Here is a 26,170-nt window from a genome sequence, read left to right on the forward strand (position 1 = left end):
GTTACGTTTTGCGCTTGAAGTGTTGAGTTTGCATGAACTATGAGTGGCAGAATGCGCAACGACATGTTGTGAACGGTGATCGAAAAGAACAAGCAATAAATAATGGCTTGAATGTGATTCATAGGAATTGAATGAACTAAAGTATTGAAAAAAAAATATCATAACGGTAAATTGGTGTTCGGCGGAGAAAAAAAAAGATACAAGAGTCAAAATGCGAACACATGTGGACTTTTTCTAACGATCGATTTTCGGTGTGACAGTTGAAAGATAGCTGCGTTTTCATTTCACGCTTTACATTTGTCACAGCAAATATTTGCACCTCTGGCGAGAGCGAGCAATATTGTCACAGTCGGCAATAGAAAAAAATGGCAGGCAGCGAGAGAAAAAAACCAACCAGCCCAGATATTGGATACATATATAATAGAAATGTTATTTGCATGCGCTGAATTATCGCGTCCATTTGCTGTATTGCATGCCATAAATTTTATTCAATTTAATATTTTGAATTGATTTAGCTACATTGTTTATGCGCGCCGCAGCAAATCGCACCAAACACGTGTGTGTGGGAATTAGGAAATTGGTAGTTGGTAGTTGTTTTTTTTATGCAAAAATTGTTTTTCTATTTGAACACACCATTTTAAACACCTTCGCCCATTCAATTCAAATTCTGCCATACCACAAACGCCATGCCAAAGAATTGTTCTGTCGCTCGAACATATCGACGCGGTACATGAATTATTTGACACAATTCAAATCACCTGAGAGATATGAATCATTCGATTTTTTTTTTAAAAGTAAACACTCACATTGATTTCTCATGTAGAAATGCAAATATCATTGCCATAAGGAAATTGGGCTTACCTAGAAGAAATAAAAAGAAATCATTCGTTAAAATCTCAGTTGGAATAAGAAAACTTTGTATCGAATGAATATGTTAAAACAATACGGAATCAATCAAATTCGGAATTTAATTCGACGATAACGATGACAATGCATGATTGCTATTATTATACTAATCAATATCTGCAACGATCTATTTAGTTTGACGTATTTTTAAAAAGATGAAAATAATTCCATTTGTGTTGATCGGCGCGATTCATTTCAATATTTACCCGGTTAAAAGCGATTGTTTGTATTTTTACAAGAAATGCACTCGACAAACTCTGACTGACTCAGATCGTCAATATTTAAATTGCTGGGTAAACAAATGGCTTGGAAAAAATTCTGGTTTTGTTTGTTGTTTGTTTAAAACAGCTCTGTTTCAACGAAATCACATTTATAATTCTGAAAATTGCACTTCAGCCAAATGGAATTCTGTGTCGTGAAGACAGTTCAAACACTTGTAAAGGCGGAAATTCGATGATATCGATGAATCGACAAACAAACCAAATCGGACAATCGTGAGCTGCACTTCTTCATTCTGATCAGAACCATCAACGAAAAGAAAAATTAAATAACATCTCAACATCTGTTTAATGCCCGAGTATCAATTGTGTAAACAAGATTTTCTCCTTCCAATTTTGTACAATACATCGTCAGTGCATCACGCTATCGCATAATGCAATTGCATCAGCGTTGATGCCGTGCAAACGGAAAATTGAATTTATAATTGAGTAGCCATTTATGACCGATTCCAAAGCAAATACCCAGTGAAAATAGAGAAAATAATATCGAAACCACACGCAAAGGTGATCGTATCGGAAAACAAAGACCGATAAAAACCAGCCGAGAATCGATTTAAGTTCTTTGTGTTGCTGTGACTTAGAATTCAATATAAATCGATACAACTGAAATGGAAAATGCCCCATGATCACCTGTGTTTTTCTGAGCTGGATTTCGTTTTTTTGTTCGCTCGATTCTTAGAATCGCGGCAATGCGGAATATAATCTCAAATGAGAAAGTGATTGAATTTTACTCAAACGAATGCAATTCAAGAGTGAATTTTTGCATTTTCTATGCAATGAACAAGGCACGTTTTTCATGTAAACATGCTGAGAACATGCATATTTTCGCTTTTGTTCAACAAAAAACAATAGCAAATAAAAAAAATGGAGCCATTTCGCTCGTTGAGGTCATAGTTCAGACAAAATTTCATCGAGTCAAAGAGCATTCAGTTCAAACCGACTCGATCGATGTCAATGAGTTTGTCATTAACATGAGTGCTGCTTTGCCAAACAATTACGTAAGATTTCAACAAATTTTTCGGCTTGGTAAACATTTTTTTTCCATTTCCAACAAACAAATGGAATGACACTCATCTCATTCGATCACAAGTTCTTAGTAAAAAAGTCAATTTTGCATAGAAATTCCTTCGCATTCACATTACATATTTTTTCTTCTCAAAAACATTCCATTTCAATGAAAAAAGTCCCGTTCTATTTTCGGTCACGTATATGTAGAACTTCGAACAGTACTCAATATCGTTTGTGTTCGTGTGTCAATTTATAAACACATCAATCTCAATCTCGTTCTTTTGATGACTCTGACTCTATAAAATTTATTGAGCAAAAAATGAATGCTCTGGTTAAAGCCTAATTGAAATGGGAACTCAGCTGACAAGCCGAATAAATGAATGGCACGCAGTTAATTTCGCATAAATTATAATTATCCACATTTTTCTCTTTCTCTCTCTCTCTCTCCCTCTCTCTCCCTCTCTCTCCCTCTCTCTCTCCTCCTATCCCTCTGTGCCGTTCTCTTTTTTTGCTCACTCAACGAAAATAAAAGCAAAAGTGAATGCGCACAACAATGTTTTTATCGCTCGAGATTTTTTCGTCGAGAATATTAAACAATTGTTCAGTTTGGGAACATGTAAAGCGATAAAGAAAACAAAGTTGGTTGGAATGATAAAATATCGAGTGAACTATATCATGGGTTTATGAGTAAACCGCATTTGTGCCTTCGTATCGCATTTTAGATGGAAAAATCAAGTGACAATTACTTGAAAATCGATTGTAGTCGTGTTCATGTCAATCAAATTGCTCGGTAAACAGCGTGTGTTTGTTGACTAATCAGCCTAAGATAATCGATTTAAATCAAATTATGAACATGACGATTGCGATTAAAGTAAACAACCAGTATTCTGCGTCGCAACCAGAAGCAAGTGCATGCGATTGTTTTTTCTCTTCTCTCGGCTGCTTTCAATATCGACGCCAAGCATGAGTTTTTCTGTTATTTTGTATCATTTTTGAATGTTACCAAACACTGACGAACAGCAAACGAAAGTAATTTTATCTCGACTTTTGTGGCAAATGAATCATTTTCTCAGCCAAATATGCAATTACTCAGAAGCAAAAAATTGTTATTACGCTTATTTATGCGTGAAAACAAATGACGTACCGAATGCGAACACAGCAACAAACTGCGCATACACAGAGACTAAGACGGCTGCTGCTGAACATAGCCGATTGCATCTTTATGTCTTCAATTTTCTAGATTAAAATTACCATGGATAATTCCATGGAAAATACTCACAACATGAAGATTAATTCGTCAAGCAATATTTATTAAAAAAATGATTTCACTTCTTAGGTCATTCGTCTGACACACGAAAGACCTCATTCGAGAGTGAAATGTACCGTTACTGCGAATACACGTCTCATTTGTTGTTTTCTAATTTTGAAAAGTCTTCACCAAAGTGACATGCTCATTCCAGATTGATAAGTTTCCAAGAGTTCCATCTGCACTGTTGCACCGACATAAGTGCATGATCATTTTTAAGATCCACAAAGATTGACAAGATAATTTTCAGCACTTATTTTTGCTGAAAAGTCACAGGTTGATTAAAATCAAACAAAGAACTGTTCATAAAACCAAACTGGCACGATGCATCGTTGCTGACACAGAGGCTACAGAAGTAATGATGCAAATGCATTTAAGTTGACATGCCACTAATGCTCAATAAACCCACAACCAAAAAACAGCGAATGCACGTCTTCTTAGCGAGCGAGAGAAAAAAAGAAATAGCCATTGAAAAAAAAAACGAATGACGACGCGGCCACAATTGTCGGTGAGTTCAATAGAGAATGATTGCAAACACCCAGCCCACGGAATGATTGCAGTTATTTTTGGAAAATACGTGTCAAGGTGTGCTTTTAACTTGATACGATCAACAGCATTATTCGGTATTTGATTGCCTCCGTTGCTCGGCTCAGGCTCATTTCACATCGCTAACAATTTGCATTAACGGGAGTATTTGGTGTGCACGATTAGCACGTCATTCACAAGATTATACTGTCGTCTGACTCATTTGCGATGAAAATGGGTTCACCCGAAATTGAGAATGGTTGAATGATAAGAAATTCGATAGACATGAGATTTTTTGTTGTTGTTTTTTTTTCTCATTTTACATTGGTGATTCGCTGAAAATATGTAAATGAAATTCGTAAAACTTCTCCATTTTTGCATATTCTCTCACCCATTTGATATGCATCAAATTAAAGATTAACGTTGCTGTCAAAAAAATGTGACGTATGCATGAAATTCCATTTCAGACATTGGATAGGCCATGCGAAATGCCTTTCCATTCATCGCTATGAACGAGACAAATCGAAAATCGTTCCAAAATTGAAACTGAAAAAAAGCAGCGATCTTACGTAAGAATTTGACGCAAAAGGAGTACGAAGTCGTAATTAAATTGTTTATTTAAGTTGATTTGTGTAATGTGACTAAATGACTACGGGAGTTGTGTTGTAGATCGATGATGTTGTCGCCAGATCCAGATCAGTGTGACTGTGTTGATCCGACGAGAGTGGTAAACTGGCTGCCGTATGCGATTTTCGGTACGATTTTCAGTGCAAATTGTGACACAAAACGTGTTAACGAAATACGAAACAAAAAAAAAAGAGAAACAGCCGTCATTGATGCAGCAGCAAGTACATCACCAAGAGCGCAACAGCGGAGGAGAGAGCGACAACATCGGGAAAAAAAAGACAGACACACGGCTACGACACCGAAACAAACTTGCAAAACACATAAATTACGTGGCTGAGCACAGCGGCGAAGCGAGCACGCATAAAATTGACAATAAACATTAAACAACATGAAGATTTTGTGCGACAATATTTAAATGCAATAAACAAACCAGCGCAAGAGGAAAAAGGCCAAATGGTAACAGCACCAAAGCTCGGCCGCGCACCAAACAACAACAACGAGAAAAGAAAAGAAAAGAAAACAAAAAAAACAGCACCATCGAAACAAAACTCGATCGCCCAAGTTCAGAATGGAACACAATATCTGCGCACACTGAAAGAGAATGAAAAATAGACACAAAAGCAACAACAAACCGGCCCATTCATCACACAGCTTGTGTGCGCAACAAAGCAAAGGTGTTAAAACTGGACCAAATAAAATTGCCAATAATCTCACTATTGCACTTTCAAACTTCTGTTTGTTTGTTTGTCTCTTTTTCTGTTTGAGTCGATCAATTTCACGATCTCTTCGTTGGATTCGCGTGAATTACAGCATGGCAAATGAATTTCTGCAACAATGTTATCGCATCTCCAATGGAGTTCAATTGAAAAGAGAAGGAAAACGGTTGAAAACCATTTAAATTTTTGATTCGTGCGAAACCATTTCATCTTTATTTCTTAGCAATTTCTTTTTGCATGTGGTTTTTTTTCTTTGAATTGAATTCTCTTGTTCAAGAAAAAACCTCATTATTTGCTGGCGTCGATCGGAAAATACACGACATTTGGATGGTATTTTTTTGGCCATTTCATTCTCATTTTTCACAAAAACCAAAAAGTGAACAAAAAAAATGGTTTACAACAGATTGTTCAGGGCGATTCAACAATTTCAAAGATTGGTTCGCTTTGACGATGCGCCAGCCGCATTAAATTCGAATAAAAATGCAAGCACCTCATTTCGGACGGAGAGAAAACAGAAGCAGAGAAGAAAAACAAACTGACGCGATTCAATGTGAAACAAAGAAAATAACGCAACTGTAGCGAAATCAAGTCGAAAGTTAATTGGTATTCATTACTACTTGGCGCGTCTTCCTGATTCCAGCTCGACGAGTACTAGACGATATTCACATGAAATGCTTCTTCTCTTTGCGACCGGAGTTTCTTTTTTTTAACGCAAAAATCGCCTGACGTTTTTTTTCGCCGTTGCTTTTTTGTAGTTAATTAAATTTGTGCCGTTTTTGTTTATTTTCTTCGTGCATTTTTTTTGCTTCGGCAAATATTTTTTTGTACGATACTTAAGTGAATGGAAAGCAATATTTAGAAAAGACCGAGTCACAACGAGAGAGAAAAAAAAAATGTAACGTAAATTCGATGTAGATTTATTACGTGAACTGATCGCAATAATTGCGTACTTGATGTTCACATATTCACACCTCGTTAGCGGCACTCTTGTGACTGATCACTGAAGCATATTCAACAACGAGAAGGATTTGCCCGTGATCACCATTCACTGGGTTGTGTGCAAAAATCACAGTTAATTAAACGAAAACATGAAGTTTGCCGGCCGAACAACGTGTTTCTGAGTCCAATTGTATTCCGGTGAGGCGATAGCATCACTTTTGTGTGCGTACTCATGGCCCATCGCATTTAGAATACACTTCGGAATACATTTAAATTTTACGACATTTTTGTTGTCCGACGTCACCTCCATATTGGCAAAAGTCATGGTTTTTACACGCCTCATAACATTGATCGATCATTTTGGAAGTCATTTCAACTCAATCACCATCAAATTGTTTTTTTGACGATTTTTATTTAATTAAACAAATTGCCAAATTTGATTTGAAGCTGGTCAAGAGTAATTGAAATGACTTGGACTTTTTTCGGTGACAACCTGTAATTTATTTCATCATTTTTCTGGTTGGCAAATTACTTGTGATGTTTGATACTTTGATTTTTCGTCCAAGACATGGCGTTCAAAGTTCAAATTCAAGACCAAATATTTCTAAGGTCGGGAAAAATACACATGGGAATGGACTACTTTTGAACATTGGATTCGACCAAAATTATACAAACACATTGAAATGTTTTGCTCTTTTGAAGCCTTTTCATACGATAATTTATGATTAGAAAACTACGCATATGTGTTGATGAATTGCAACCATATTCCAAAGTATTTTTTTTTTTGCTTTTCTGGAACATTCCAATGTGTTATTTCCTTTGATGTTATGCTTTGACTCGAAAAATGATGAGTATTTCTAGAGCATTGAGCGCATCGCTGTTAATCATATTGCTGTGCCTGTTTGAATTCTCACATTCACACATGTGCGTTGCATTCACACTTGTCTAGTCACTTTTAGCTGTAGCAACTGGGCTGTTGCATCAAATAAAAAACATTGTTCGCTGATCATAATTTATTCACTATGACATTTATCAAGAGTCATAATAATTCTCGTATGTTATAATCACAATATTATCTGAGATCGTTCGCCGCTTCGTCCCGCTTTTAATTTGGATCATTTAAGCACGCAATCGCTACCAGTTCCTCCACACACACACACACACACACACACACACACACACACACAGCATAAAAGCAACAAATAAGAGATTATACACAGAAAATGTTATTTAAATCGTAATTTTTTTTTTAAGTTATGTTGCGACAAATCCACAACGGATGAGAACAAAGAGTTTGACAAGTGGCTTTACCCATTCAAAAACTCACTTATAATCTGACACAAAGCCAATAATGGATGCAATGTTTCGTTGTTGTTGTGGCTTTTATGCATGCAGGCGGTTTATTTCAGGCGAAAGAGGAAGACAAATCAATTTACACAAACTGAATCCTTGCATTTTAAAATATCCACAAGCCGAAATGTTTTGAAAACAAAAGGAAGAGACCAAATTCGTTCGCATAGCAGAAGATTGAAAACCCAAATTAAGACGAACAACGGTGGATAAGGAAAGGACTCAAAGAAAAAGCAACAACAGAAACCAAAACACATCAATTCAATAACATTAGATCTTTATTATCGCTTCTCTTTGACTCGATTCTAAACAAAAAGGAGATAGATATTTTTCCATTGGAACGCATATTGAGCTGTTGTTTGTTTCAATTTTATTTTCGGAGCTCTCTCTCTCTCTCTCTCTCTCTCTCTCCATCTCCACTTTTCAGAGACAAAATAAAATACGAAAATTCAAGCGGCATACTTAGAATCGTCTCTTGGCTCAGCGTTGTGCTGTGTGTTGTTATTTTGGAATCGAGCGCGTACAACAATATAATAAATTTGATTGTTTTGTATTCAGTTTGGTGCATTACTAGCATGCCGGATGTTACATACACGCAGCCATAAATCGAGAGAACGTTTCTACTCAAACCGAGAGAGAGATTAAAGCGAATAAAAACGAAAATAAAAACGATGAAGAAGACGACGATGAACGAAGAAAAAAAAAAGAGAAAACTGCGTCTAAAAATGAGCATGCACACAAGAGTAAGGCGCGAAAGACTAGCTCGAATGGCAGTAATTTAATATGTGTATGATTCGTCATTTATTTTTGTGACATCGTGACAATTCAGTGCTTTGGTCTTGCACAGCGTAAATCAGCTGTCAAAAGGCGAACGAACGAGTGCGCGCATACATACAATTTTTTCTATTTAAATTTTAAAAGGCGCGATGTGCAACATTATTCACTTAACTCACACAAATCTCCATCCAAAAATGGAACCTCTGTTCATTGCACTGCTATCAATTTGTGAAATGAATGCGATGCGTTCGTTATATTGCTCACGAATCAGCATTGCAGCACAGCCGAGAGAAAAACATGTGAAATCCACTTTGATCACAGCAATAAATCCTTGTTCGGTGTGCTGTGCATAGACTCTCCGACTGACGATCGAAATAGAATATCCGCATGTGAATGGTGGATTTTTCGATATTTCGCTGTCGACCATTGCATAAATTGCACCATTCTGCCTATTTTATCAAAAGCCTCGGCCGGAGCGCATTGTCCACTCTTCGTGTGTTTTTTTTCTCTGTGTCTCTCTATCTGGATGTGGCAAAAGTGTTATCGCGTTAAGATTCGAGCGGAACAATTTACGACTGTCATGATAAAGATAGAGTGCATTGACTTCAATTCATTTGCCGCTCGCACACACCCAATTGATGTGAGATCCAATAAAATTGTCAAATTATCCAGAGATAGGTCTTACTGTGCGATGAATTGCAGTCATCCGCTCAATAGCAATAAACTATCGCATTGTAATCGCATCGAGATGGGAAATGCATGCCGCCGCCGCTGCTGTTGTAGTCATCCCGCTCATTCTTGCCAGCCTGCCAACCGAAGTGCAATCTAAATTGACATTTGTTTATGTTTCGACAAATGAATTTACATGTGTAGTTTGTTCTACACTTCCAATTCTATTTTTTCTCTTTCTATCTCTTTCTCTCTCTCTCTCTCTCTCTCTCTCTCTCACGCACAAGAGTTGCGGGAGTCAACACAGAGAATGATAACCGAGCGCGCGCATTCTTACCGTTTGCACATCACTGCGAGATCAACAAGCACCAATTCATACGTTAATTCAATTTACGTTAGCATCGATTCGAAATGCCGCGAATCAAAAATAATGAAATTCAAATGGGATTTTGACGAAGAAGTCTTTTGAAGTAAGAAGAAGGAGAAGAGAAAACCGAACGACTGAGCAAAATAGCGGATAAGGCGAGTTTAAGGGCATTAACGTTAATTGAATTAGTTGTATTTTGAGTTGTACATCGTGTTCACATTGATTGATCAAATCCAGTCGAGGTGTAAATCCCACCGAACCAATCCCAATAATACTCTCCGAATCAGCAAGCTGAAAGTGTGCTCATCTGCAGTCCTGAATAATAACAATCATTCTCGAATTTGGTTTAATTGTAAATTATGTGACGTTTTTTTTGTTGCCAAGTCGATCTTTTAAACTGATCAAATCCAGTTGCTTGGTTCGCAATTCAGGCACATCAGAAGCATATCGCAAAAAAAAAACGTCACAACAAAAGGAAATGGCCCGTTTTCTTTCGTTCCTTTGTGCTCTCGCCTTTTTTTTGCGTGCCGAGGCGATTGTGTTGTTTTGCTGCTCAAAAGTTTTACAACGCTACATCGAACATGTAAACTAAAACATTGCCGGTCGAGTTTTACGGTCTTTTTAACAGCGTCTGTCAGTCAGTCATTCGCATTTGTTGTTGTTGGAGATATTGTTCGGTTTGATTGCCGTCAAGAGTGAACTAAAATGCAAAATTGCTAATCGTTTTGCACATTTAAAGAGCGTTTAAGATGTCTCAACGTTTTGGCATACATGAAAATTGTGGTGCGGGTTCAGGCAACGTCATCAATAAGAGAAGAAAAACAAATTGAGAAACAACCGTTGCAGATGGAGTAAAATATTGAGACTGGACCGATCTCGGCCGACCGACCAGGCATACAATAGCACTACTTCCAGTCATATTTAACGTTTATTGTGCAATATTGTGCCATGAGTCGTTCCGGACTTTTGAGTGGCAACAGCTAAAATAGTGATGAATTGAGCTCGAACATAAATAAATTCTTGAGCGAATGAAACGCTTTTGTTTAATGGACTCTTGTGTATTTGTCGAAAATGCAATCAAATAAATAAATCACAAAATGCCGCGAGAAATGTATTTGTTTACGGTTTTGAATGGCAAACAGCAGGAAAAAGGTTTGAAGGCGCGCATTCAAATGGTCAAAACATACGATTTTTCACAGCACTTCAAGTCCGACGATTTCAATTTCAATTGCAGCCCATTCAAGAAAAATATGCACGTTTTATAGATCATAAAAATTGATTTGGTTCGACTTAACGGTACACATAGCCGAGTTTTAGTTTTACGCTTAGTGACACATACTACACACAATCTCATATTGATCCGGATGAATATCAAGTTTCTTTTGCGTATTGCGATGTGGATGTCTGGCGCGGAGATTAGATTCTTCTGTTTGCAAATGATGTAATCTCTTTCGCACACTTGCGCGCACACACGCACACATTGCTCAATCGCATCGATGATTGCGAAAAAGTGATAAGGTGAAAATTGTTCGTCTCATTTACAAGCGATCCAATACAAACATTTCATTACGAAATGCCAAGATTATCGACAACGGCTTGCTGGTAGACCAACATTGAATACGATGTACGATTATGCAGCGAGCCATTTCATTTCTTGTGCACAATTTCTCTCTTGCTATTGCTGTTGCTGTTGCTCTCTTGCGAAAGTATTTAAGTCGATAACCATTGCAACAGGCCACCGCCAAGAGAGGAGCTTAATCGTATCGAAGCCCCGTCAATTAACCAATTTATGTTGTTTCAATGAGTTCGATTAATAACCACTTAATTGATGACTTTTTTATCAGATAAAATATCATTTGATTAGACTTTTAATAGTGCACATTTCACCATACCATCGCCACTGGACTCTATTTTCACATTCCACGTCAGCCTCGTTTGTTTTCTCTTAATCGTAACAAATGGCTTACTAATCGACTTCAACATGAGAATGCACTTTTTTATCGTTAACATGCTAGCGCGCACAGTTTGGTGTTAACGAGGCATTGGGTGCAATTGGCCGTCGAGAGTTGATTTTAAGCTGAAATTGATCGTGATTGACAGGTCTGGGAAGTTCAAACTTAAAATAAACACTTGGTTTTATCGATTTATTTTTCGATAATCAATTGAAGTTCAGCTGTGGCTTGGCATTCTGTTTAGCTGTAAAAAATTTCGTTTTTTTTTGGTTTCCATGAAATATTTGGATTTCGTAACTTGTGAGTTTCCATTCGGTGTTTTATTCTTCAAGGCAAAAAAATTCACTTTCCACCGCATTCCATCGATAAAATTGTCCAATTTAAGCTGCACTAAAATAAAACTCTTTTTGCGTCATAGCGATTTTCACTTCACTCGGCCTGACTTTGATAGTCAATCAAAACAATCGATCACATTGACAATTGACCAGTCCGGTCAAAAGAGCAATCAATTTCGTTTCATTTGTAGAGAAATTGAATTATGACGTGAAAGAGGATTTCAGAGCGCGTTAATTACTCAATTCTTAGTATCGCTGAATAATTGATGAGCTCGACTCGGTTTTTTTTTGTGTCGACTTCTTGAGTGAAATTAAGAGATGTGCATTTTGTTTGTTGGTTTTTTTCGGCCGAATTTCGAATGTTCAATGAAATCGTAACCGAATTTGGATGTGCAGCTGAAATTAAGTAGTCTTAATTAATCATTTTTTCTGTGCTGCATCAGGCCTACGGTTGCCCAAAAAGGTCCAGAAATGCATATTTCAGTGACAGTAGTTCAATTCGTTGCGTCAATGGAAGAACAAAAACCGTTTCGGATTTATGAAAAAAACATGCGCTTGCGTCTGTAGTTTTTGTGTACGTAAAATGCAAGCGAAATCAATTAATTCGGTTCTGTGAATTAATTTGTTGACGGTGCGCATGCCGTCGTTTCTCTCTCTCTCTCTCTCTCTCTCTCTCTCTTGCGGTGCAGTGAATGTAAAAGATAATTCTTGATCTGGTTATGATGACCAAGTTTCCTCTGGTCCAGCGTACAAAATGGGAAATTAGCGAATGGAAACGAAAAAATCAACAACCGAGCGACTACCGAGTGGAAATGTAACATCAATTAAAGTTGTATTCACATTCGATTTTTTATGGTTTTTTCTTTTCCTGTTCGCGCTCTTTTTGCCGTTAACTTAAATCGAGACACGCATACGGTGCAGTATCGTCGTTCAATTCGATACAAATGTGAAAACATTCATGAATATTTATTATGCAATTCGTTTGTTTATTCCGTTTCGGATCTTCCATTTATCTCTTTCGCTTGGCTGTTTCTTTTTCATTTCGATTGCGATCGTCTTTTTATTTATCTTTATGGCTTGGAGCATGATTTATTTTGTGTAGATTTTGGTGTGTTTTTTTTTCTGGATCTTGATGACTTGTTGAATGTGTGGTACAATGACCATAAAACAATCAACAATGTTCATAATGCACCGTGTCGCTTTGGCTCTTTTTTATCGTTCCTGTGAATGTTTTTTTTCCCATCGAGTCTCAACCATTCCGACTCGAAATGTATGGAGTGCATGGCTTGTCATAACAGAACGCACCTTTTGTGAAAAGAAAAACGCATTTCCATGTCTATTTCTTTCGGACGCACTTTCATCCCAATGAACACAAACGAAGCAAGAAACGTTGACCTACAATTGGTCGTTTGTACATAAGTCATATTAGTTCTAAACGCAACAAATACATTCGACAAAAACGGTTTATTATTTCAGTTTTTTTTGTGAGTATTACTCCTTTTGACGACTTTTCATTTCAAAATGCGATTCGATCATAAATTCCAAGTGTCGGGTCTTCGCTTCGAGATCGACGATAATAAACGAATTCATCGATTACATCCTATTTGTAAGCTCGATTTATTTATGAATTTGAACTTTGAGTTTGTTGATCATCAAAGCCTCTCTCTATCTCGCTCTCTCTCTCTCTCTCGCTCAGTGTATATTATTTATTATTTTATTTGATATTATTTAACGATTCGAGTGTGTTTACAGTCAAAACATGACTTTTTAGCTAGAATAAAAACAACGCCAATATTACCATGTACACACATCAAAAAATGATCGATACTTTATGCCTGTGTGCTCGAGACTGTGTCTCGCTTCGAATTTATGTCTATTTTTTTGTGTCTGTTTCGTCGACATGAATTGATGATTCATGCCCGCCGATCGTTGAGCGACGATTGAATACATTGATTTTTATCTAGAATATGTAGCCATTAATAGAATATGAGGAGAGACGAAGAGGCATGGGAACGCGATGTACTTGAAATAGAAATACACGGCCATAAATTTGTCGAGATGAATTGATTCAGTGTTGGTGAAGATGCTATGATTTGTTTTTGCAGTCAAAAAGTGGCCGCTGTTGCCGGCTCATCGTACTCTCAGTAGAAATCAAATTCTCATCTTATTAAAGTCAAGAGCCAATCTGCGGCACATTCGGGTCAAATTTGCCGACTCAAAGCATACAGCGATAATTTGTGACTACGAAATTGGTTAACTTTTCAATTCTGTGGGCGCTGCCATATTGAAAATTTATGTGCGATATGGTGCACGCACTCAATAGTTCAACTTATTTTAATAAGGAATCTCTATAGGTGGCGCTGCCACATCGTCATTGACATCGAGTCAAATATTGTCAAATATAATAACACTGTTTATATAGGCTTTTATCGCAGTACGACTCAAAGCAACTATTCTACACACTCTATTCAAACGGACACACAATACACGATGAAAATACTACACACTGAGTACTCAGAGTATTCGATTACGGTATTTTTTTTTTCTTTACGCGAATGAAAACACTTTGCGCTTGAGATCAACTCAACAAAAGTGTTTTAGAAAACAGGAGAAGCGCAAAAAAGCAAACGTATCGAGTGGTTGAGATTCAGTTGTCGTCATTATATCGCAACAAAGCAATAATCACATGCTTATCATTCGAATGGCTCTGAAATAAAAACTCTAACGCCGCTTCAATTCGCTGTAAATGTATAGAATGCACCTTTTGAATGCTATTAATAGATTCTCCTTTTTTTTTAAATCGAAATAGAGACATTTATAGACATCTAACTACGTTTTAATACAAAATGTTTCTGTGTTGTTATTGTTGTTTCTTCTCCTCTTTGCTCTTCAATTTAAAAAGCAAAAATTATAATTGTAAAGGCAGTTTCGATTCGGTTTCAATTACTGCATTTTTTCATGTTCGTCTTAATTCGCTTTTATTAGAATAATCCGAAAATGATGGCGGCTTCTCGAGTACCCATATGAACATGCAAGCAAATGGCATTATTGTAAAGTGCGAGTTTTTGAAGTGTTTCGAATCGCATTCGAAGTAATCAGCGCGTCGATTTAGAGGCATGGTTCACAGCAGCAGCAGCAGTGCAGTAGTGGCGTTCCAAATGAGGAGAAACATTTTAATTGCATACTTTAAACATTCAACATCTACCAAATCCACATATTCAGGCAATTAAATCACAACGAGCTGCCGATTTTTGTCGCTCTATTGACGTAATATCGCGGCGATGAAGAAATAATACTTATGAACTTGATTTGCTTCGAGCAAACGCACTGAAATTAACAGTTTTTGGTCGGTCGATCGTTGTGTTTTTTTCTCCGTGTCTTCGTTTATTTCGATTCGCGTTTCATATACATCGTTTCCATGGATCTCCCACAAAATATAAAAGTGACCGTAAACAACGTAACGCATGCGATTGTTTTGCCGAAGCATATATATTCATTCAATTTAATTTCAGGGCCACTTGATGCGATGATTCGAAACAAAAGTCATTTAGTGTATGTCGTTGAGTTTTTTTTTTCGGCTTCCCCAACATACACAAAAACACAATCGACGCAAACCCAAAGATGCTGATGAAATTCAATATTAATGATCAAATCAAATAAAGCAGCATTTAGAATTGCTGTTATATTGTGGCTTGCGCGCACATACTTGTGTGGGTTTTTACGTGTGGAATAGAAGAAAACTTGTTCGTTTCTATTCAATGTTTCTCTCATAGAACTGAGATTTTTGCGAGTGTGAACTAATGTTGCCGTACATTTTTTTTTTTCGTGTATACGCATACACATTATTTAATGTGATGCTGTGTGATTCATGCTTCATCGGAGTCGCGTACGTCACGATTTTAATGTTGTTTGGATCAGTCAAACAAAATGCAAACACAAATCACACGGCATAAAGAAAATAATGTTAGGAGTGTGTGATGCTATTGCATATACCGAATGAAAAAGGAGAGAGAGAAAAAACCGCGCGCGATAATACCTAAACTTGACACTTTGGGCGAGTGTGCGATGCGCGCATTGAAGCGACAAGCCGAGGTATGGCAATCGTTTTGCAGAATCGCTTCCCGTCAACACTGTGTGAACGTAGAATTTGAACCAATGGACGTGATCGCTCGCTAAAACGTGTGACGAGTAAACAAACATCTAAAAACGAAAAATGTACTTTTTCTGTTGTTTTCACATCGCATCGGATGGTTCACATCAATGCACCGCACTTTTTCTTCTCGAGTAAACACATACACACACTCAAGCGGATAGAATGACAAACGCATCGAGCGATGTGCATTTAAATAGAATAGAAATGAAAAATTCAAATGTCATTTTATTTTGCCATATAGTTTAAACACACGGAAAATGTCAATATGACAACTGAATTGAATGTTTCGCTTTGTTTTGCGGACTTTGTGTCAGAGAAAATCAACTGCACGCTCCGTTTGACTAATTCTAAGTAATATCGATCGTATGTGCTACAAAGAAGAAAAAAAAATTTCGACATGGTGTTTTTTCTGTCGTCTTCAGTTAGCGTGTGAGGGCATTCGCATGTGTACCTCATCACAAAAGGCAGCAAAATACACCGAACCAAAGAGCACACAATATCGTTTAATAGCTTCAATAGTGTTCAAATTTGCGTGCGCCTGTGTAGGATTCGAGGAACACAACGCGCGAGTACAAATCACTTGAGTTCGGTTTCTTATTCGCTCGATGTTTTTTTCACTCCTCGTTCGATGGAATTGTGATGAATCATCCATTTTGTGTGGCACGTTCTATTCAAAAAGAAACTAGTTCTACACACAACTCTTCTTCCTATTTGCACGTAAATGGTGTATTCTCTAGTGACTTCTCCGGTTTTCGTTCAATTGAAAATAAAAACCACTAGCCAAAGCAGTGCCAGTTGAATCTTATCACAATTTGACACGTCTTCTCAATTTGGTAGCACTTCCGCAATTCAGTCCGACACCCAGCACACAAACAAGCAATATGTAGCGTATTGTGAATATGCTGTTGTTGTTGTTTTTTCTGCGTGCATATTGTGATAAAACACAACAACAAATGTCATTTTCACACATTTGATTTGTTGGTCTGTGCTCTCTGTCCTAAGCAAATACACACACTAAATTCCCGTCGCCCCTCTTCGAAAATATGTTGTTTCGTTTTTAATGCATAGCAAAGCCAAATTGCAATGCGATATGTTTGTCGAGGCTTAAGCCCAAGTAAGCTACAGCTACGCTATATCGTCCCCTATCTCAGAATAAACGATAAGGTTATAGTGCGTAAATTTACACGCAATATTTTGACTGCTGCCGAAAAATGCGGCAGCATCAATTACGGTTTCAGGGCCATGCAGAGCAAGTGCATACGTGCTGCAGTGAAACGGCAGCCGACATCTCAACAACGGTAGTGTAATAAATTTTTTTAAATTAAATTCTGCCGTTCGGAAATTCGTTAATGCAAATCAAACAGGAGAATCCTCATCTCGGCAGAAATGGAAAATTTATTCACATTAAATGCGACCCTTCAACAAACACTCACACTCTCAAACAGCATTACCGATGCTGCTGTTTCCTGCAGTGACCCTCTTTGATTAGGTTAACCTCCATCTCACACAAATAATATGAACTTAGACCAAATTTTAATGTGTCAATATTAATTTGTTTTAGTTTTAAATGGGAACATTCTTGAATAAACATTCTTAAGCCGAATCATAACAAAAATTCATGAATGATTTTATTTAGTACGAATTTTCAATAGGAAAACGGTTGCTTTTAATCTCTTTGAACCATATATTTTTTCTTATCATAAAAAAATGTGAAATGTTGACGTAATTCGCCTGGAAATGATTACTTTTCAATTCTGAATAAACGATTCTGAGTTTCTGAGAGTAAACAGCGCTTTGAAATCCCCGAAACCTTTATCTTTTCGAGACATTTCGATTTGTTGACGTTATTGATTGGTAGAATGTCGCATGATAAAACACGACTAAATCCGATTATCGGCCGGTTTCGTTCGATATATTTTTTTTTCAATAAAAATGTACAGATGTGATGGAAAGAATTTTGTCCCTCAAACCAATTTTCAATCGTAAAACGCCCTTATCCAATTTCTCCAGCGATTTCATGCTGTTTGCTGTTATGATGTTTATCCGACCGATTGATTTCGGCTGAAGCCAAAAAATCGATTACTACGAAAAAGTGCAATAACCACATTTATGGCTGTGTACACCACACCAAATGTGGTGCGTTTTTGAAAATAATATTGATGAATCATTTTGGAACTATGAACTAATGTGTCGATTTGTGTTAAATAACTTTCATTTTGGTTAAACAAATAGTGCACAGTTCAGTGTGAATCATTTGAAATGGGCACTTCACAGCTTCCCAAACCATATTTTTCGGAATGAATGAAGAAAGCAAAATAGATGTTGAAGTTCAAGGAATTCTGTTGAAACGTCCATAAAATGGACCGTTCCATTTTACGACAAGGGTCATTTTGGCCTTTTTTTCATATTTCCAAAATTCCTTCTTGATTTGGGCCTGTCAAACAAATAAAAAAATATCAATTTTGATGGAAAACGCCTGTCTCGAGCTAGATTTTTTTTAATTAGTAAACCAAACCAGCCCATATTCCGTTTGATTTAAAAGAGTGACTCTACACGAAATTAGTTACAATGGCCCAAGGGTAGTTTTTGTAAACAGTTGAGTTTGTTTTTTTTTCCATAAACACATTGTGCATGAAAAGAAGTAAAGAACAACGGAAAAAATCATGAAAAGGCATACAAGAAAAAAAAAAAGAACATGCAGTTCGAGTCTCGAAATGTATCTGTCTGTATGTCAGATTTTTTTTTGTTTGATATATTGTTTGAGGCGAGGAAATGAATATGTTCAGTATGAGAATGACTGGATGCAGCGCAAAAAAAGACATGGAAAAAAGAACAAAAGATAACGAGAAAAAAAAACGAACGAACGGCAAAATGGATTGAGGATTTTGTAGTAAAGTCGTACGGTATTTGAGGCTCAATTCGAATTAAAAAGGACATGTAAAGTGTATACACCAATTCATGTACGATGTCGTCTGTTTTCAACAACAACACACTTGGCAAAAAGAAGAGAAAAAAGAACACCAAATCAACGATAAGATTCGCACTGAATTTTGTCATTTTGAATTTACGACACGAGTTGTTCGTGTTTGTTGAGTTGTTCGCTGAAGCGAATAAAGCAAAAACTGCAAGCGAATGCCATGATAAAAGCAAACGGGAGTGAGCCGAGTGTGTCGAATTTGGTGTCGACGACGAATTATGATTTTTATCAGTGGCGATAAGTTGAGCTATATGGCCAGCACAACAATTCCATGGAACCCACATTCATTTTCATGATGGTGATGATGTTTTTCCAACATTTCAACCGCAATCGGTAGTTTTAGTTGACAATTATTCTTCTTTTTCTCTCTCTGTGTTGTTTCTATCGATGGCGTCAAAAAGGAAATTGCTTCATCGTCAAAGGTAAATAAACTAACCACACAATTTATGAATAGAACTTTATCGCGCAAAATCTGGCGAACATGGCAAATAAACACCGTATCATACTTCCATTTTTTAGCCTTTTCATTCTGATCGAAATGTACGTATTATTTTTCTTGGAAGCAAAAACTACGATTGCGACACTGTCACGTTTGCATGCACCGCAACGCAATTTATCAACTCGCACATAAAATATTTACTTGAAATCGATTTCATTGCCGAGTAATTTCGTTGAGCAATTGCAATCTTCCTGTGTTCAGTTGAAGGAACTCGTATTCTCTTCAAGAGACTTATTAAAATGGATGAAGTTGCGCCGATGTCGTAACTGAAATGATGTGTAAATTGTGTAAAAATAGGTTGATTTATTTTTGAAAAGAAAAAGGCAGCTCCCTCGACGAGAATCGGTATTTCTAGTAGGCATAGATGTTTCTTTTTACCGAACTGAATCCGCACAGTAAGAGAGCTGAATTCATGACTATAGTTCTATACAATAGTAATTTGAGTTTATTACCCATAACATAATGCACAATGGTAACATACCGAATTCGGGTTCGAACGGTACCGTACCAAACTGAACCAAGAACTTGATGAAGGGATCTATGAATCAAAATGTCAAATACCGAATAAGCGAAACTCATAGCGCATACATCGCACTTGTACGTAGCATGATGAAGACTGTGGCAAGAAAAGTGCAGAAAAAAGGCATATTTGGTGTGGTCTGATTCTGTACGGTTTTTGGTGCTGATGCCAAATTCGGCGCTCCAGATTATTTATTGCATTATGCTGGTATATATTGGAAAAGGGTGTTTATTGTTATTGTTATTCAACTAATAATTTTTGGTTCGGTTGTGTGGGGACGAATGCTCACATGTTTTGGGAACATGACACAGAAAATAAAACTGATTGGCAATCATATTTCTTCCATTTCGGATCATCCTATTGCATGTTTCTATCGAAATTGCAGTCATTCCTCCTCATTGACTTGAATATTGAACATACGATTGACGTTCCACTTGATGTCGCCCCCAAAATCAATTTACCGCAGGCTATCTTCCGCTGTTCATGTTTCTTCCTCTTCTTTTTCTTTTGTATTCTTCGTGGAATGCACGAACGGTATCATATTTCCTCAAGAGCCGATATGCTTCGACATCGATGTTGGATATGGTCACAACTGAACAACTTGTGTAATAATCTAAAGATAAACATACCTCACAAGAGGCATGAACCATTCACCGATTGACGAACGCTCATGTGCGTTCGTGCGATAAGTATAGTTTAACTCTGAACTTCATCGATTGAAAGTGTGCCCGGCTCGAAATATGGTTCAAGTGTGTGTTTTGCAACATTGTAACTTAATTTAATGATTTTCATTTGCTTTTGCAAGCAAAAACTCTTCCTGCATTCGTTGCGATTTATTTGATTAATTTTGTCGAGAAATCCGAATTCAACTGCAAATTACACGTAATGTTATTATCAATACGAAACTTTGTACGTACTCCACTATAAAAAAAAATAACGCATGATCGCGTCAGTTGGAATCAAGGAGTTTTACTCTTGAGACTGAGTCGAAGTGTTTGACTAGACAACTTCGACCACCTTCGTTGCAAGCCATTAAATCAACATAGCGCTATAGTTGCTCGATGTGGGTTGAATGCAGCCATTCCATCGTGTACTCTCCGATTCGACAAGGAATTGTTACGAGACAAAATACACGACCGAAAGAGTCCTATCACCATCACTCTTTGTTTACATTAAATAATCTCAAATATCGTTTACAATGTTTATCTTCTTCGTGTTTTTTTTTTCTTAACGTCGATTTCGTTTTCTTCGCACTTCTTTTTGTCTTCTTTTTACCATGGAACCTTTGTGAGACACAAAGTAGGAATAAATAAGAAAATGGTTTATGTGACGAATTGAATTGATCGAGACCTAGTTATAAAATGCAATATTTCAAGGTATTAACTCTCAAGAGGATGCCTCGCAAGACGCAAGCGAAAGAGTTTACTTCGAGGAAAAACTGTGTTTTTGAAATCGTCGGGAATAATAGCATTTCACAAGGTCATTAGTATTATCTCGTTAAAAATGTCATTTCGTGATCCTTTTGAAAATGAAAAGTATAAATCACACGAACATGATCGTCCTGAAACCACAAGTGTGGATCGCATTTGTCATGAAGCGTTGATAAAAGATGGAATAAATCAATGGAGAACATAAAATCGCATTTGTCACATAACGAAACAATGAACACTTCACTTACGAACCTCCTGGCGCGTTGCTTTGTTCCAACTTTCTTATTTTTTTAAAGGAATCTTAACGAAAAACATTGAAGAAGAAAGTTTCTAAATCTGGGTTTCGTTCTGTTCTGCTTTTTGCCTAGCCATTGAAAGCAATGGAAGCGACAAGAAAGGAGCTAGAACATAATTGTTTATACATTCGTTGCCGACTGTTGAAAAAGGGAATGAACGACAAAATCGAAATAAAAGTCAAACGGAGCCGACGTAAGGAAGCGCCTCAAACCAGTTCTTAATTTAGAATTTGCTGTTAAAATACTCGATTCTTTTGCTTTTGTTTTGCACAAAACTTCGGCATTTTCCCTTTGTTACGATAACAGGAAAGTGATTGAAATAAGAAAAAGAAAAGAATTTTAATTTATATTTAAAAGCAGAAGAAGCGGCAGCAGCAGCAATAGCGACGGCAAATGGAATGTGTTTTGAAAATGCAATCGTAGGGAGGGCTTAGTGTCTGTACGGTTGGAATGGAAATTGCGCTGAAAAGCAATATGTTGATTTGTGTGCACGCGATTGCAAGAAGTGCGTACGGCGTGGTTTTCCATTATTATTCGCATCTCGGTTGTTAGTGTGCATGGCTGAGACGACGGTCGTATCTCAGCAAAATAGAGAAAAACACAGCGATTCATGTGGAAAGAGAGAACCTTTTTTTCCATTCGAAAAAATCGAAGGCGCGAATGACGTTCAATGAACCTTCATGTATTTTTACATTTTGGGTTTGAGCCACACATTGTTTATGTACAGTTTTGTGTATTGTTTTGCTCGCATTACTCCTGTGTGATAAAAGTGGTTCCAATGCATTAGGCACACACACACACAGAGACAAAATAGAATGAATCGAACTCAATCAGCATCTCTTTGTTCTCCCCTCGCTGCTGATGCGCCGCTGATATGTGATTCATGAAAATGCGAAAGGAACCATATCCCAAAATGCGCTCTTCAGACACTTGCCACAGATAAATTCAAGCACATTCACCAGAGATAAGAGCCTACCATTGTGTTTTTGCATTGTTTTGAGTGTGCCATTTGTGAATTCATACGCAACATTTCCGACGGCCACCGCATCGTAATTTCTATTTCTTCCGCTTGAGTTTCTGTAAACGAAAGACACGTTTAAAACGGTCGATTGTTTGGGGCGCAGCAATTGAAGAGAAAACTACGTAAAAAAGGTTTACTCGCATGGTTTTGCCTGTAAAGGACCTCATTATAAGAGGATTTCGTGGAGATTTATCTAAATGCCACCTAACAAAGATTTCAAAGTGCTTTTTACATATCGCTTCAACAAACTGACTTTTTAACCATTTCGAGAGGAAAACAAACCATTTCAAAGGATTTATTCACATCAGCAACGAGATTCCGGGTGTTGTGATTTTATCAATTTTGCCTGCCTAAAAATACATTCAATAGCGCCTCAAGCGCATAATAAAACCCATATGCATCACACCACACAAGTGTCATTCGGCTTAAATCGACTCATTCATCGCTCAAAACGCATAAAAATCAATGTACATTTGTTACTTTTTTATGATTTGTGTTTTCAGATGAAAAATTATCCGAAAAAAAACACAGAAGTTTAACACATTAAAAAAATGAGCAGCTGCAACAATTTGAAAAAAGTGCATATCATGTGTGTTAAACCCATAAGTCGGCATCGATTATCTCGAACATTTTCCAAACACCCATCGAATTATTCATTGAATTCATTGCGCTTCGGTTCGGAAATGGAGAGCATAAAACGAAAAAAGTTATTTAATTGCGGATAGGATGGTAAAAGAGAAGGAAAGTGAATTTAGTTTTCAGTTTATTGGCATAAAAAAGGAACCGAAATGCGGTCGAATTTCGGTTGATTTCGGTGCCAAAAAAACACGGTATAGCGACTAATAAATTCAGTTAATTAGCTGTCACTTCTGCCCAAGAAAACACATAATTTTGAATTTTTGAATTTTTGAATTATGGCTCATTTGGTATTTAGAACGATAGAACGAATATTTGAGATGTTTCAATTTAGGTTCGTGCCAGTGATTTGCGCACTGAATCACGGAAATTCTTTCTTAATTCACACATTAAATGCAATATGATCCAATCTTCTGGCAATGCCAATAGCAAATGTTCTTTTTTCGCATATTGTTTCGGGTCCGTTTCACTTTCACTCGGGTGCACCCGGTAAGGCTCAAATTTTCCGAACAGATTAAATGAAAACGTGTCCAACATCCATTAAGCTGTTGTTGCATGACATGCACACGGCTATTTCTAGTCGTAGTTAATTGAACTCTATTGGGAATGTTGTGTGGATGCAGCCATCAAAATCAACAAACGCATCATTAGCCGTGTGGACGTTTTTTTTTTTTTTTGTTCGGGCGAGGGAAGAACTAAACAAACATCTATACAACGACAAATGGATTCATTCCCAGTTAGAATAGACCGTTGCTCGTTTTGCTTGGCGTTTATTTTTGGGAGTTGAATGCACTGTTTGCTCACAGTACATTGCCTAATGCATCAAACTGAATAAATACGTACGTAACCGCGACGACAAATTATTTTCGGAACAAAAACGCACAAGCGACGAGAGAGTGCAGAAGCGAGCACAAAATTGATTCACAGGAAAAACGGTTTATTTCAAGAGATTTCGACACGATTCAAAGCAAGTACAATGGGAATTTCTGCTTATGGCACTCAATTCATAATAAACGCATCCGAGCATATATTGCATTCTGGGATATGTTGTTTTCAAGACATTCAAAATAGCGTTCGGTTGTTTTTATGGTGCTTCGGTTTGTTAACAAAGAAAAATCAAGACGAAAATAAACATTTTTCCGTATGGATTCACGTTCATGGGCCCAATAAAGACCGATATGTGTGTGGCTGTGGCGTTTTTACGATGTCATTTTCAGTGACTTTTATGATGATATGCTGTTGTATATCACATCAACATAACGCCAGCTTACATTTCGTTCAATTAGCTTAATTTGATGAATCGTGAAGAAATTTACAGTCGCTGAAATTTTCCGAGGAAAAAGGAGCTTCACGGAAAATGTATGGTTTTCCGACAAGTTCAATCATAAATTTTACAACACGTGATGTCAAACGTAGTTTTCCTTTTGTTTTTTCAGCGAACGACGTGGATCGAGTTAAAAATAGTCATTTTCATGTTAATTTGATCGAATGTGGAAAAATTATCTCTAAACCTTACCTTGCATAATGCGACGCCTGTATCAAGTCGGTCCATAAAATTGTCCACATTGATTCGCAGTTCTGGATACATGGTGTTCATCCATTCGGCTAAATCTTCACGCATCGCGTATAAATACTCTTCGCTCGATTTGAATGGACGATATGATCGCGCTTCCAAGAGGACGGTTGCCATTTTGACGGTTTCTTTTGGTTCGGCTATTTTTAGAATTGGATTTTATGTGTGACTTTTGCACGTGTACGCTTTTGGAGGCTGTGCCTTCCAAAAAAAAAAAAAATAGCGATCGCTCTGTATTTCAGGTAATTTGTACACGGTTCTCTGGACAGATTCTTACCATATATGGCATTCGTAATGATGACGTTTCGATTTTTGTTGGATGGTTTTTGATTCAGTGTTTTGTGTTTTCGGTTAGCATAACCAAAACTGACAGATTTTTACGTTCACAACAACCATACGATCGACTGGTTTGATTAATTTTCGTTTTTTTTTTCTTTACTAGTTGTTCATAATGTTCGTCGAATCGATGCGTGTCTGGTTTGTTTTTTTTTTGCGTAAGCGCCAGTTCAGGTGCAATACAGGTAAAAATTCTTGTCGTCTTCTTTTCGATTGTTATCTCCTCTTTCTCTGTTTCTTCGGGGATCGTTCGTCCCGATGATTCGGTATTAAATAAAAATATTGTTATTATGAACTGCAACGTTTGCTGTTGGCCGCAAATTTACTGTCGTTTTTCAAGATGAAACACGATGTAATTTTATGGTTTGGTTGCTCGCTTTCGATCGTCTTCTTACTTAATTCGTAGAACTTTACGAGATAAAAACCCATGAAATATTGCTTGCAGTCACTGGCTGTTGCTTGTTGATTGCTGCCCAGATGATGGCTAACGATGACATATTATTCACGTTGCACTTCGCATAACGCTCACTGCACTCAGCAGCTCTTTTAACCGATCTGGAAAATTGCAATAAAAAAAAAACAAATATGAGTACAGTAATATATAGGCACACAACGCACAACATAATTCATTGAGACATTTTGGCCAGTTTGTGTGGTCAAAATACCGCCAATTTTCATTATATTCATATGCGAAATGAAGGAAATCTCTTAAATTAGCGTCATTAATCATTGCATTGTTTGGCGTTCGGTTTGGTTTGTTTTCGTCGGTTATTGCATCGATTATGGCTTTTTTTTATTTACTTTGAGACTTTTTTGGGTAGGGTGCAGAAATTTCGTAAATGGCCTGAAGCAAATTGACCGCGTTTTACCTGAGGAGCAATGGTAATCAATTTTGGCTGTATTTTGTGCAACCACATGAACGAAAATGAAACAATTTGCTTGAATGCAATCAATAAAAATTAATCAATTTTCGG

At 37.1% G+C, this 26,170-nt stretch overlaps 1 protein-coding gene across 8 annotated transcripts in view; it reads right to left on the reverse strand.

The window, feature by feature from the left end:
* LOC129580474 (GAS2-like protein pickled eggs) overlaps window positions 1-26,170 on the reverse strand; it is a 90,407-nt gene that overhangs the window by 52,148 nt on the left and 12,089 nt on the right. For 6 of the 8 annotated variants that reach the window (XM_055470926.1, XM_055470923.1, XM_055470928.1 and 3 more), the window contains one exon: window positions 24,804-25,751. In XM_055470926.1, coding sequence (XP_055326901.1) covers window positions 24,804-24,977 — 174 coding nt within the window. In that variant the 5' untranslated portion in view covers window positions 24,978-25,751. The remainder of the gene's footprint in view (window positions 1-24,803; window positions 25,752-26,170) is intronic. The other 2 variants (XM_055470930.1, XM_055470929.1) reach the window with 2 other exon arrangements.

Source organism: Sitodiplosis mosellana, unplaced genomic scaffold, assembly GCF_009176505.1.
Source record: "Sitodiplosis mosellana isolate CC-2019 unplaced genomic scaffold, AAFC_SMos_1.0 Smas_scaffold_1, whole genome shotgun sequence".
NCBI classification, from domain to species: domain Eukaryota; kingdom Metazoa; phylum Arthropoda; class Insecta; order Diptera; family Cecidomyiidae; genus Sitodiplosis; species Sitodiplosis mosellana.